The following is a 12,540-nucleotide window of genomic DNA, read 5'->3' as shown; positions in this document are numbered from 1 at the left end:
TGAGTTTGTCCTTCATTTCCTTTTTACATATTCTGTTATATTCTTTGTAACATTTAAATAATGATAGTGTTTCTTCCTTTTTATACATTTTTAAAAGCGCTTTTCTTATTATTTAAACCTTTTTTTTTAACATTGGCCGTGAGTCACATTTTGTTTTTAGCCCTTTATACTTTGCAGGGAGTTTCCCATTTCTGTTTTGTGCTCATCAATGCCAAGTCCCAAGTCTAAGTCTTGGAGAGCAGCCCTCATCCTTGGAAAATTTGCTCTCTTAAGGTTAAGTGCTTTTAGAATTCCCGTATATGTTTGTAGCTTACAGCAACATTCCCCATCCGTCTGGCAAATTGGATTGGATGACAGTTGGATAGAAACTGAAAGGCGGTCTGATCCATGTGACCACCCCATAGAGAACAGTTGGGCTGTGTTCCTGTCGGCTTTGCATAGCGGAACGGACACAGACTTGTCATCCGCCTGCTCAGTAGGGATCAGCGGAAAGATGCCCTGCTGAGCAGGTGATGCGCTTTACCGAGTCTGCCCCCCCATGTGAAAGAGGCCTTAGATCTCACATTATTGCTAATTGTTCCAGTCTACCTGGACATTTTGTGTGCATTCCAGCTCCTTCTATCACATTCTTGATTAAATAAAATAAGCAAATGCAGAAGGATTAGATATAAGAAACTATCAGGAAAGTAGACCTGAACTCAAACAAATGTTATAAAAAATATTTCTATGTACTGTTTTATTATTTCTCTATCTGATCCCCAGTCATCAAGAGGGCAGTTCTGATATAAGGTAGCAAAGACCAGCCTTTATCACAGAGACACAATGCAGCGCAAGGTATGTTAATTCACACCTGGAGAAAAAAAGCCTAACCTTGTTCTGGGCTCAACCACCACAGTTCATGTCGTTTTCAACTTTCTATCCACTTTTTTATTATTATCTAAAAAATAAAATGCAGAACTATTCATCCTGTGAAACTGCATGTACATTTGCTTTTTACAAATGGGGACAAAATTGAATGTTCTATCAGACTATTTCTCTCCAGGTCAAATGTCATACATTCATACAGAATACAGTGAAATTAGGAAAATACTGCGTTATGGACACTAGATGGAACTGATCATAGGAAATACATACTTTAGTTCCTATGATCATCAGCTCTGTCTACTGGCCAAAATATGGCATTTTCCTGATTCACTTGATGCCTGGATGAATGAAGAACATTTGACCTGGAGAGAAAATAGTCTAACACTCGATTCTGCGCCCATTTGCACAGAATGAATAGGCATGCAATTCACAGGGCAAATAGCTCTGCATTTATTTTTATTTTTTGTATATAAATACAACCCTAAATAATAACTAGTGTGCTGACCTTTGAATGAAAGATGTCAAAAAATATTTTACATCGTATGAAGATAGATATTCAGTCACCAAATTTAAGCTTGCATTTTCAATGAAAACTATTCTTTTATTTTACTCAGAGAAATAGGCATACAGAAGTTTCTTACAAATATTCAGGACCTGGGGCGGGGGTATGGCACAACAAAATGTTGCTGATAAAATTAACTGAAGGTTGATATTCAGTTTTGGGTGGGTATCAGACAGACACATTTCTGAGGGGTTTTCATTGGTGAGATTACCAAGGAGGGTTGGGCGGAGTTGGGTATTCTGGTTGGAATGTCTCACCAATGAATTTCCCAATATCTAGTAGAGACTGACACAAAACTCGGTTTGCAGGTGACCACCTAAGACTAAAAATCTGTGTTGGACCCTGCCATGGCAAATGTCTCCTCTTGAAAATGATTGTTACCAGACTTTGTTGCTGATCAAAACACATTAATCATTTCTGTTTTATCAATCAAGAACAAGTATGTGGACAATGAGTTTTGGCTTCTTTTTTGGTCAGAAAATAAATAAAGAAAATGGATCAGCATGAAAGCCAGGCACCTAGAACAATTTGTTTGTTAGGTTCAGGTTTATTTTAAATGTAGTATCTCAGGATGTTGATTAGATTTCATTAGTGGTTGCAGATGCAAATTGTAGGCAATCTGGAAAAGCAACCGTGGACTTCCACAAGGGGAAGATACCATGTGGAGGGGTAGCCAAGGCCTTTGGAGTTAATTCACCTTTTTTTATGAAATGGTGAACTTAACCTCTAAGGCTGGATTCACACCTATGCATTTTTAGTGCTTTTTGCAGATTTGTACTACAGAACATGTTCCATAGGAAGCCATGGTAAATGTTCTGTAGTGCAAATCTGCAAAATGCAAAAAGCACTAAAAATGCATAGGTGTGAATCCAACCTAAAGCTGCACTTCAGTCAAACGGAACAGTACACAGCTTAAATACCTTTATACGAGACACTCATTTTACCTACTAAACGGATTTGTGTCCAGCCATTCCTAAAATTTACACAGGACAGCCAAGTTGCTGACCTAATTTTTCTCTGCTGCAATTAATTAAAGTGGACCTTCCGCTCATTGGAACCCTCTCCCCCTCCGGCGCCACAATTGGCACCTTTCAGGGGGGAGGGGGGTGCAGGTACCTGTACAGTACAGGTATCTGCACCCACTTCCGGCGTAGATTTTGCAGAAGGTACGCCCCTTTCCGCAGAATCTACGCCCCTTTCCGAAGGTCCCCCGCTGCCTGCTGGGAAACACACAGATCCCAGCGACAGCTGGAACCATCCTTATTGTGCAGCGCGACTCGCGCATGCGCAGTAGGGAACCGGGAAATGAAGCCGAAAGGCTCCACTTCCTGATTCCCATACCCAAGATGGCGGCGGCAGCACCCGAGAGACGATCGAGAGGTTGGCTTCGGGTGCCGACATCGCGGGCGCGCTGGGCGGGTAAGTGTCATTATTTTAAAAGTCAGCAGCTGCAGTATTTGTAGCTGCTGGCTTTTAAAAAAAAAAAAAAAACGGCGGACTCCCGCTTTAATACACCTTTGGTAACTCTCCTGTCCTCAAACCTATGATCGGATAATAAAAGGAAGAGCAGCAGACTAATGAGACCATCGTGCTGCTCTCTCCTATTTTCAGTATATTCATGGTCAGCACATACTGTATGCAACTATTTGCACCTGATTGGTTCTCATTGCTGCCTTTCCCTCTACCAATTAAAAATAATTAATCACAATTTAAAATAAAGAATTCATTGGATCTTTAACACAACTAAATAACATTGTATTTTCTTTTTTTGCCTGGAGTTTGGTTTTCATTTATAATCATATAACAAAACTGTAGATTGATAGTGGTGAGATAAAATATGGGAATAAATGTTTTTTAGGCCAAAAATATTTTAGCTGTCAGCTTTTTTTTTTTTATGGGGTGTCACGTCACATTAGGCTACCCATTACATTTTGCTAGGGAAGAGACCACCCACTGCATATACTGTGGTAGGGCGGCTCTATTGCGTGAAACAACATACCTGTATGTTGTTTTGTGCACTAGATACTGTGGGCACATGGACGCTGCACAGCGGAGAGCCAATCCGCTGGTCCAGCGCACCTGATGTCTGCCAGCCACCTGCGATCGCTCCACAGAAAGGCAGAATGGGGATATGCCTATGTAAACAAGACAGATTTCCATTCTGACATGGAAGTACACTGAGATCCTCTGTTCCTAGTAATCAGCAACAGCGATCTCTGTGTTCTTCCTGTCAATCCATCCCCCACACAGTTAGAAAACATGAGCAGGGAACAGTTAACCCTTTGATCACCCGTTATCCCCTTCCCCACCAGTGTCATTTATAGTGATCAGTGCATTTTTTTTTTAGCACTGATCACTGTATTGGTGTCACTGGTCCCCAAAAAGTGTCACTTAGGGTCAGATTTGTCCGCCGCAATGTTGTAGTCCTGCTAAAAGTAGCTGATCCCCACCATCATTAGTAAAAAAAATAAAAAATACAAGTAGAAAAATTAAAAACCCCTAAAGCTATCCCATAGTTTGTAGATGCTATAACTTTTTGCGCAAACCAATCAATATACATTTATTGGGATTTTTACCAAAAACATGTAGCAGAATACATATTGGCCTAAATTGATGAAGACATTTTTTTTGGTTATGTATTATAGCAGAAAGTAAAAAATATATATATTTTTCTCAAAATTGTTGGTCTTTTTTTGTTTATACTGCAAAAAATAAAAACCGTAGAGGTGATCAAATACTGTTGGAAGGCAACATGGTTTAATATCACATTTCTGGAGTTTCACTTCTTGGTTGTTGCAGACAGGTAGCCTTTGGAATGTAACAAGTTGCACATCAAAGATTTGTAACACAAAAGCTTGGCTCCTGTCCAACTGGTGTGATAAGATGAAAATCCTCGATTAGAACTCTGCAAGCAAGCTTCAAAAAGGACCATGGCTGACGCGATGAATATCCTGCTACAGAAGATCAAAGAGCCAGCTAAGCCATGGACGCATTTCTTGGGAAATAAATAATGTAGCGTGCACAAGACCGGACTTCGACGGACTAGGTCCGACAGTCTTCCCGACAGACTTTAGTCAGTGTTCTGATGGACTTTCTGAACAAACGGACTTGGCTACACACAAGCACACCAAAGTCCAACGGATTTGAACATGATGACATACGACCAGACTAGAATAAGGAAGTTCATAGCCAGTACCCAATAGCTGCCTTAGCGTCAGTTTTCGTCCATCGGACTAGCATACAGACAAGCAGATTTCTCCATAGGAACTGGGTCCAGCGGAAAAATTCAAAACATGTTCTATTTCTAAGGTCCGTCAGATTTTTGGACAGCAAAGGTCCAATGGAGACCACACACACGATGGAATTGTCTGACGAATTAGTTCCGTCGGACCTTTGCTGTCAACAAGTCCGGCCGTGTGTACGTGGCATAAGACGTTGTTTTAAGCAGTGTGTTTGTTTTCATAGCTAACCTTATATTATTGTGCAATCAACAGTAGCATTATCAGCATTTTAATAGACTAGCTAACTATAGGAAGAGACACATTAATACATACCGTATATACTCGAGTATAAGCCGAGATTTTCAGCCTCTTTTTTGAGGCTGAAAGTGCCCCCTCGGCTTATACTCGAGTCACCGCTGTCTGACTGCTCGATCAGCGTATCGAGCAGACAGACGGCGGACATTAAAATTCAAAAGCCGCGCCTCCTTCTCCGCCTCCGCCTGTGATAGGCGGAACACTGAATTTCCCAGCAGTCAGTGTTCCGCCTATCACGGACATCCGCTCATTCTCATACTACGGACGAGTATGAGAGGATGTCCGTGATAGGCGGAACACAGGCTGCTGGGAAATTGAGTGTTCCGCCTATCACAGGCGGAGGCGGAGGCGCGGCTTTTGAATTGTAGAATGGCCGCCGAGAAGAGCGGCGATCCTGGAGCGGCGATCCATCGGCACGACACGGGACGGAGGAGGCACGGCACGGGACGGAGGAGGCACGGGACGGAGGAGGCTCGGGACGACGGCGGCTCGGGACGGAGGCTTGGGACACAGGTAGGCTGGACACACACACAAGGCTGCACGGACACACACACACACACACACACACACACACACACACACACACACAGGGATGGATGGATGGATACACACACACACACACACACACACACAGGGATGGATGGATGGATGGATGGATACACACACACACACACACACACACACACAGGGATGGATGGATGGATGAATACACACACACACACACACACAGGGATGGATGGATGGATGGATACACACACAGGGATGGATGGACGGACACACACACAGGGATGGATGGATGGATGGATGGACACACACACAGGGATGGATGGACGGACACACACACAGGGATGGACGGACACACAGGGATGGACAGCCATGTCTCACCCTCGGCTTATACACGAGTCAATAAGTTTTCCAGTTTTTTGGGGGTAAATTGGGGGCCTCGGCTTATATTCGGGTCGGCCTATACTCGAGTATATATGGTATATGGAATAAATAGAGGGAATCTGTAACCACCCTCGTAATAATATTTATTTTAGAAGTTATTTCAAATACCATCAAATTTGGGGGGGAAAAAAAGGACATTGATTTAATTTGGGTACAGTGTCGCATACCCACGAAATTGTCAGTTAAAGTAACGCAGTGCCGTATTGCAAAAAATGGCATGGTCATTAAGGGGGTAAAACCTTCCCGGGGGTGAAATAGTTAAACCAAACCCTTTACCAGTGGTCGCCAAACTGCCCTTGCCTTTGAGGCATTATTCCTGCCATGGACACCAACAATAGGGTAAAATTCCTGCCACTGACACCAACCATAGGGCACGATTCCTCCCGCTGACACCAGCAATAGGGCATGATTCTTCCCACTGACACCTACAATGGGACATCATTTCTTCCACTCACACCGGCAATGGGGCACCATTCCTCCCACCAAAGATGGGGCATTTTTTTTTACATCCACTAGACATAGTCCAGCCTCCCTAGAGTCTGAACGACAGTAAATTAGGGCTATGTTTAGAAAGCATGGAGACCGACCCCTGCCCTATACAATGCAGATGCAGCCCTCTACTTGCCTTCCTTCCACTGACACAATCGGGCATATTTCCTTCCACAGACACCAACAAATCGGGCACTACTCCTCCCTCAATGTCAAAGATGGGGCATGGTTTACTCCCACTGGGCACAGTCCAGCCCCCCTAGAGTTTGAACGGCAGTAAACTGGGGCTTTGTTTACAAAGCTTAGAGATCCCTGTCCTATACAATCTGATTGTAGAATCCCTGTGCAATCTCCTTTATCTTATTACATTTGGTAAATATAAACCTGGACAATGCATTCAAATTGTATGAAATAAGGCAGGACCTTATACTACACAGTTGATAGTAGATATAAAGGAGATTATACAATCAAATTTTTTCTTGTATAGTGACCTTTATGCAGGCAAAGTCACATGCGTTTCAACTGCAACAGACACACAGGGTGCACTAATGCACTTAAAAAGGAAAACTAATACAGCCACCACATCCAAGGCCCCATTCGCACCTTGAAGTTCTTCACTCAGAGACACACAGAAAATGCACTCAAAGGCGCACTGTGCTTGCGGTGCCATTAATATTTAATGGTACTCCAAACACAGGTAATTTTCAAGCATTTTAGCGTACAAAACGCGTAGGTTCACTGCAAAGAAAAGATACAGGAGCTACTTTGGCGCAATTGTTTTGCATAGGGCAGCCCGTTCAAGCGAATTGGCTGCCCTATGTCATGCAACGAATGCGCAAAAAAACAGAAAGCACTACAACATATCGCACAGGTGTGAATGCTTCCTAAGAATTTGTAAGCTACAATACATTACATTTTTGTTTTTCAGCTTAAAAAAGCTTCATGTCAGTGCACACGTTTAAAGAAGTAGGATTGTTCGCTTTTAAGTGTAAAAAAGAACCACAGGCAGCAGTGAATAGGTAGGTATAAAAGGATCGGAACATCTCACACTGTTTTTTGCCCCAGCTTTGGCCATAAATAGAACAGTATCTATCACACAAGCCTCCCTCTGTTAAGGCCGGGGAGAAGGGAGGATAAGGTGCTTCCATAATACAGACTGCCCTGAAGCCGGCTTGGATTAGGGAAGACATCACATAGGGTCTTCTGTCCTGTCAAGTTGCTTTTCCCCTGGAACTAAAAAATATCTGAGGCATATCCTGTCTATATGCTCAAAGCTTACCAGTCCTTAGATGTGGTGGCTGCACTAGTTTACATTTTTTTAGCCTTTTTTTTAACTTATTTGTCACCTGGTAATCTTGTGAAGAACACACTTCCTGTTGGCTACACTTACTCTTCCACTGTATCTATGGAGGGAGCCATTGCTGTCACCCAGGCTGGACTACAAACATTTCTGCTTCTCTTCAACACATATAGGCTAATGGGATCAGTAGTACACGTAAGAAAGATAAGGTTGTTTGTGCTTTCAGTTCATCTCAAAAGAAGAGACAAGGACACTGCATTTCTGGTAAACTGCAATATATTACGGTTTTGTTTTTGGGTTTAGTTATCCTTTAAAGAGAATCAGTCACTCCCAGTAGGTTAGTAAACTGCCTGAAGGTACCCTACTTTCCCTTTCATTCAGGAGCCTCAAAATCCTTGGAGCTTAAGCTGCAAATAGCGGAACAGCCAGTTTGGGTGCAGGAGATTAGAAGCCACAGTAAGAATGAAGGAGAGGGAAACTGCATAATTACAGATAAGGTCAGTCAGGCCTTTAAGGTAAAGTGTGGGTCCAGGCATTATCTTAATTTACCCACACCTCAAAATATGTCCAAATCTTTTTTTTTTCTTCCTTTTATTCCTTTCTGTGATATCACCAACAGGCTTAAACGATTCTTGCAGGGAGCACTACTGAGGAGGTGGACAGTTCCTACTGATGCAAGCACACCCCCAGAAATACATCTGCCAAAAGTCCTTTCCATCCACCAAGTGTGTGTAAAGGCTCTTGGAAGGCAAGGCAGCCATAATGTATTGCTGGGAAAAAAAGAAAATCAATGCATTCATGTGAAGAGGGGTGGGGAATGGGTGGAGTTGTGTAGAACCGTAGCCTGGGCTAACAATGCTGGTTGGGATTTTTGGGTTGGATGTTGTCAGATCTAACAGAAGTTAGGCGCACAATTGATTTTTGGCAGATCAGCAGGTATTGTTTTGTAGTTACAGCATTTTAAAGGAATAAAGCATAGGGAACACCTTTATTTCACAGATTTGCTGATTATGTTTTTTTTTTTTTTTGCTCCGCTAATCACATTACCAATACTGGGGTTTGGTGCTGAAAACCCCCTTTCCTTCAAGATGGCCAAAAAAATAGAGCAGCCATTCTCAACCAGGGCTCCTCCAGAAGCTGCTAGGGGTTCATTAAACTGTGGCTGGTTGACCTCCCAGCTGATGGTGCTCCAAAGTTTTGGGTCCAATGCCATTCGGCAGAGCCAGCAGCGTGCCACTAATAATCTTTTTAGCTGTTTGTATGGTTTCCATTCTTTCCACTGATCACCAATGTAATAACCAATTTCAGCAGGAGTTCCCCCAAGCCCTAAAAAAGCTCAACCAGGGTTCAGTGAAACCTTAGAATTCCTCCAAAGGTTGACAGGGGTTCCTTGAGCTGTGTCAGATTGACACCCCCCCCCCCCCCCCACCACCATCTGATGATGGGTAAACACAGAGCCAGCTGCATGACACCACTGATCTTTTTAGCTGTCTGTAAGGGGGGCAATTTGACCATCACTGTAAAGGGGGCATTCTTCCATTGACCACCAATGTAAGAAACATTTTTTATTTTTTTGCTAACCATTACATTTGTTTTCAGCAGGGGTTTCTGAGACCTGAAAATTATTTCAAAGGATCTGGTGGGGTAAAAAGGTTCAGAAAGGCTGGCTGAGAGTAGAGCACACCCTGTCTTGGAGCTTATGCACACCCCGATGCAGAGATGGAGGCTGTCATTTGGATAGAATTCATCATGGGATTGGAGCTTCATAGGTGCTCTACAAGGGAAAGTAGATAGAGGTAAAACAAAGTGCTCTTTTAAACTTGAGCTGGCAGTTGACCTACCAAATATTAAGGAAAGGTTCCCTTTAACCTGTGGGGTAGTCCCTCTGTTTTTTCCATAGTGCTGTGAGCACACTAATAACCACATAATTTCTAGACTTGAAAGCAGACTTCTCCGAAAAACCAGAATGTATGTGTCCACGGTGTAGTCTACATTCAAGACCATACCTTGAGAGCCACTTTTTGTACAGTCACCATGCCGTTAAAGCAGCACACAATGACCATCTCACTCATTTTAGTTGTGAATCTTACATGTGTTTTTCCATTTACCAATTTAACACAATGAAATGTGTTTTCCAGAAAATGCAACCAACTCAACTTTTTTGCCAATGAACTAGTATAAAATGATCTCAAATGAAAAATTCTGCGCCAATATTATTTGAGAGAAGACAATGGTCCAAACTGGAGGCCACCAAGTGCTAATCTCACTTGGTGAGGCTTTGTCCATTGAATGTTCCATTTAAACTTGAAGAATCTCCTGTACACTTTATTGTCATCAAGTGCAAATCTCACATGGTGAGGGTTCATCCATTGAATGTTCCATTTAGAGTGGAAGAATCTCCTGTAAGCTTTAATGTCCAGAAAGAAGAATGAAATAAATACAAAGTCCAGATCTCTCCCTGGGATCTGCAGTCCATCTGTACAGTTATTTACATGAAGGCAAATTTATATGTAGATCCTCAACATGACAAATTCTGTGTCTCTGTCTGGGATTCTAATGTCTCTGAAATGTCTTCAAGTTCATCCAAAACCTCACTGAATGACGGTCTCTTAAATGCCTCCAACTGTATAAAAGAAAAGAAACATGTTTTATACAACCTGAATGGCTACTCAAAATACAGCAACAGCCAATAGCAAAATGACTTGTGTTTGCTTACAGAGGGATGCACAGGTGCAACACTCACCCCTGTGCAATTAGCCCTATTCATGTCAGACAGTGTACATTTGTGGCTGTGCAGCTGTCCAATTGACATGAATAGGACTGCCTGCACAGGAAGCATGAATCACCTGTGCATCCCCATGCGGAAAAACCCAACCCTCGCATGGGTTTACTCTGTAGTACACCTATGTGAACGAGGCCTTATTTTTTTTTTTATTCCTGACCATAATTAAAAAAAGGAATGTATAAAAACATTCTCCTTCATTTTATAGGTCCTCTGTATTCAAAACATACAGGTGCATCTCCAAAAATTTGAATATCGTCAAAAAGTTAATTTATTTCATTATTTGAATGACAGCATTCAATTCAAAAAGTGAAGCTCATATTATATAGATTAATTACATGCAGAGTGATATAATTCAAGCATTTCTTTCTTTTCATTTTGATGATTATGGCTTACAGCTAGTGAAAACCCCAAATTCAGTATCTCAGAAAATTAGAATATTACATAAGACCAATAAAAAAAAAAAAGGATTTTTAATACAGAACTGTTGGCTTACAGAAAAGTATGTCCATGTACAGTATATAGTATGCACTCAATACTTGGTTGGGTTCATTTTGCATGAACTATTGCATCAATGCGGCGTGGCATGGATGCGATCAGCCTGTGGCACTGCCGAGGTGTTATGGAAGCCCAGGTTGGTTTGATAGCGGCCTTCAGCTCGTCTGCATGGTTGAGTCTGGTGACTCTCATCTTCCTCTTGACAATATCCCACAGATTCTCTATGGGGTTTAGGTCAGGCGAGTTTGCTGGCCAATCAAGCACAGTGATACCATGATCATTAAACCAGGTATTGGTACTTTTGGCAGTGTGGGCAGGTGCCAAGTCCTGCTGGAAAATGAAATCAGCATCTCCATAAAGCTGGTCAGCAGAGGGAAGCATGAAGTGCTCTAGAATTTCCTGATAGAGGGCTGCGCTGACTTTAGACTTGATAAAACACGGTGGACCAACAACAGCAGAGGACATGTAATAGTCTAATTTTCTGAGATACTGAATATTGGGTTTTCACTAGCCGTAAGCCATAATCCTCAAAAAGAAATGCTTGAAAAATATCACTTTGTGTGTAACGCATCTTTATAAAATATATTACCGTAGTTTCACTTTTTGAATTGAATTTGTGAAATGAAATAACTTTTTGATGATATTCTAATTTTATGAGATGCACCTGTATGTGGTTTGCAGGTTCTTTAGGCGAGTAATGTGTATTCATGGGGAAAATTGGCTTGGCAGTGAAAGCATTAAGTCCCAAATCACACTGATGCAGTGTTTCACGCACCACATCACAATCACACTGTGTTCATGCAAACCCATGAGAGTGTCAATGTTCATTTAACGACACCCCAAAAACGGTTTGCAAAATGCAGTGTGATTGGCTGGTTTAGATCCGATTCCAGTGTGAACTGGAAAAGGTGCCTGCACCTTTCGTGCGGGTGTGGTGCGATTTGCTGTGCGATTTGAGCCATACAAAATAAACGGCTCAAGAATCTCATGTGATTTGAACAGGATACCTCAGCCCAAAAATATTAACCCTTACCCTGCAACAGCTGGCTGCTAAGTCCAGGACTCGTTTGGGACAGTCTTTAACTAGCGCTTGAAAAGCCACCACGTCCAAGCCATAGTCCTGAAAAAGAAAGCATACATAGAGCTCAAGCATTACATAAATGATAATGAATGCCGCTCCAGACATAAAACACAGAACAGAAATGTAAAGGCGGACCGCTATTTCAATTATTATAATACAGGATTTGTATAGCGCCAACAGTTTATGCAGCGCTTTACAATATGAAAGGGAGATGGTACAGTTACAATACAATCAAATACAAGAGGGTTAAAGAGGACCCTCCTCATAAGAGCTTACAATCTAAGAGAGTTTTGGATATTTCATAGAAACCTCGAGAAGAAAACGCTAGGTCTTCAATAAATGGTGGAGCGGAGTCCAGGCCGGACCCAGTGAAGCTCCAGTTCCGGAACATCAGCCCACCAGTTTGCAGCGCTAGATCCCAGCTGCACTACCACCTATGGTTGCTAGGATCGCCAGTGTCCTAACAACCAATTACATCAC

General features: G+C 42.3%; 1 protein-coding gene across 2 annotated transcripts in view; it reads right to left on the bottom strand.

The window, feature by feature from the left end:
- Positions 1–4,161: 4,161 nt before the first annotated feature.
- LOC143975199 (dual specificity testis-specific protein kinase 2-like) overlaps positions 4,162–12,540 on the bottom strand; it is a 105,402-nt gene continuing 97,023 nt past the window's right edge. For both annotated transcript variants that reach the window (XM_077477321.1, XM_077477312.1), the window contains exons 8-9: positions 12,013–12,099; positions 4,162–10,322 (exon numbers count right to left, since the gene is read on the bottom strand). In XM_077477321.1, the coding sequence (XP_077333447.1) occupies positions 10,218–10,322; positions 12,013–12,099 (192 nt within the window). In that variant the 3' untranslated portion in view covers positions 4,162–10,217. The remainder of the gene's footprint in view (positions 10,323–12,012; positions 12,100–12,540) is intronic.

The sequence above is a fragment of the Lithobates pipiens genome, unplaced genomic scaffold (assembly GCF_037356315.1).
Source record: "Lithobates pipiens isolate NorthernLeopardFrog02 unplaced genomic scaffold, aLitPip1_a1.2 Scaffold_1, whole genome shotgun sequence".
In the NCBI taxonomy this organism is placed as follows: domain Eukaryota; kingdom Metazoa; phylum Chordata; class Amphibia; order Anura; family Ranidae; genus Lithobates; species Lithobates pipiens.
The sequence above is the reverse complement of the archived record's forward strand: the minus strand, read 5'-3'. Positions and strand labels throughout refer to the sequence as shown.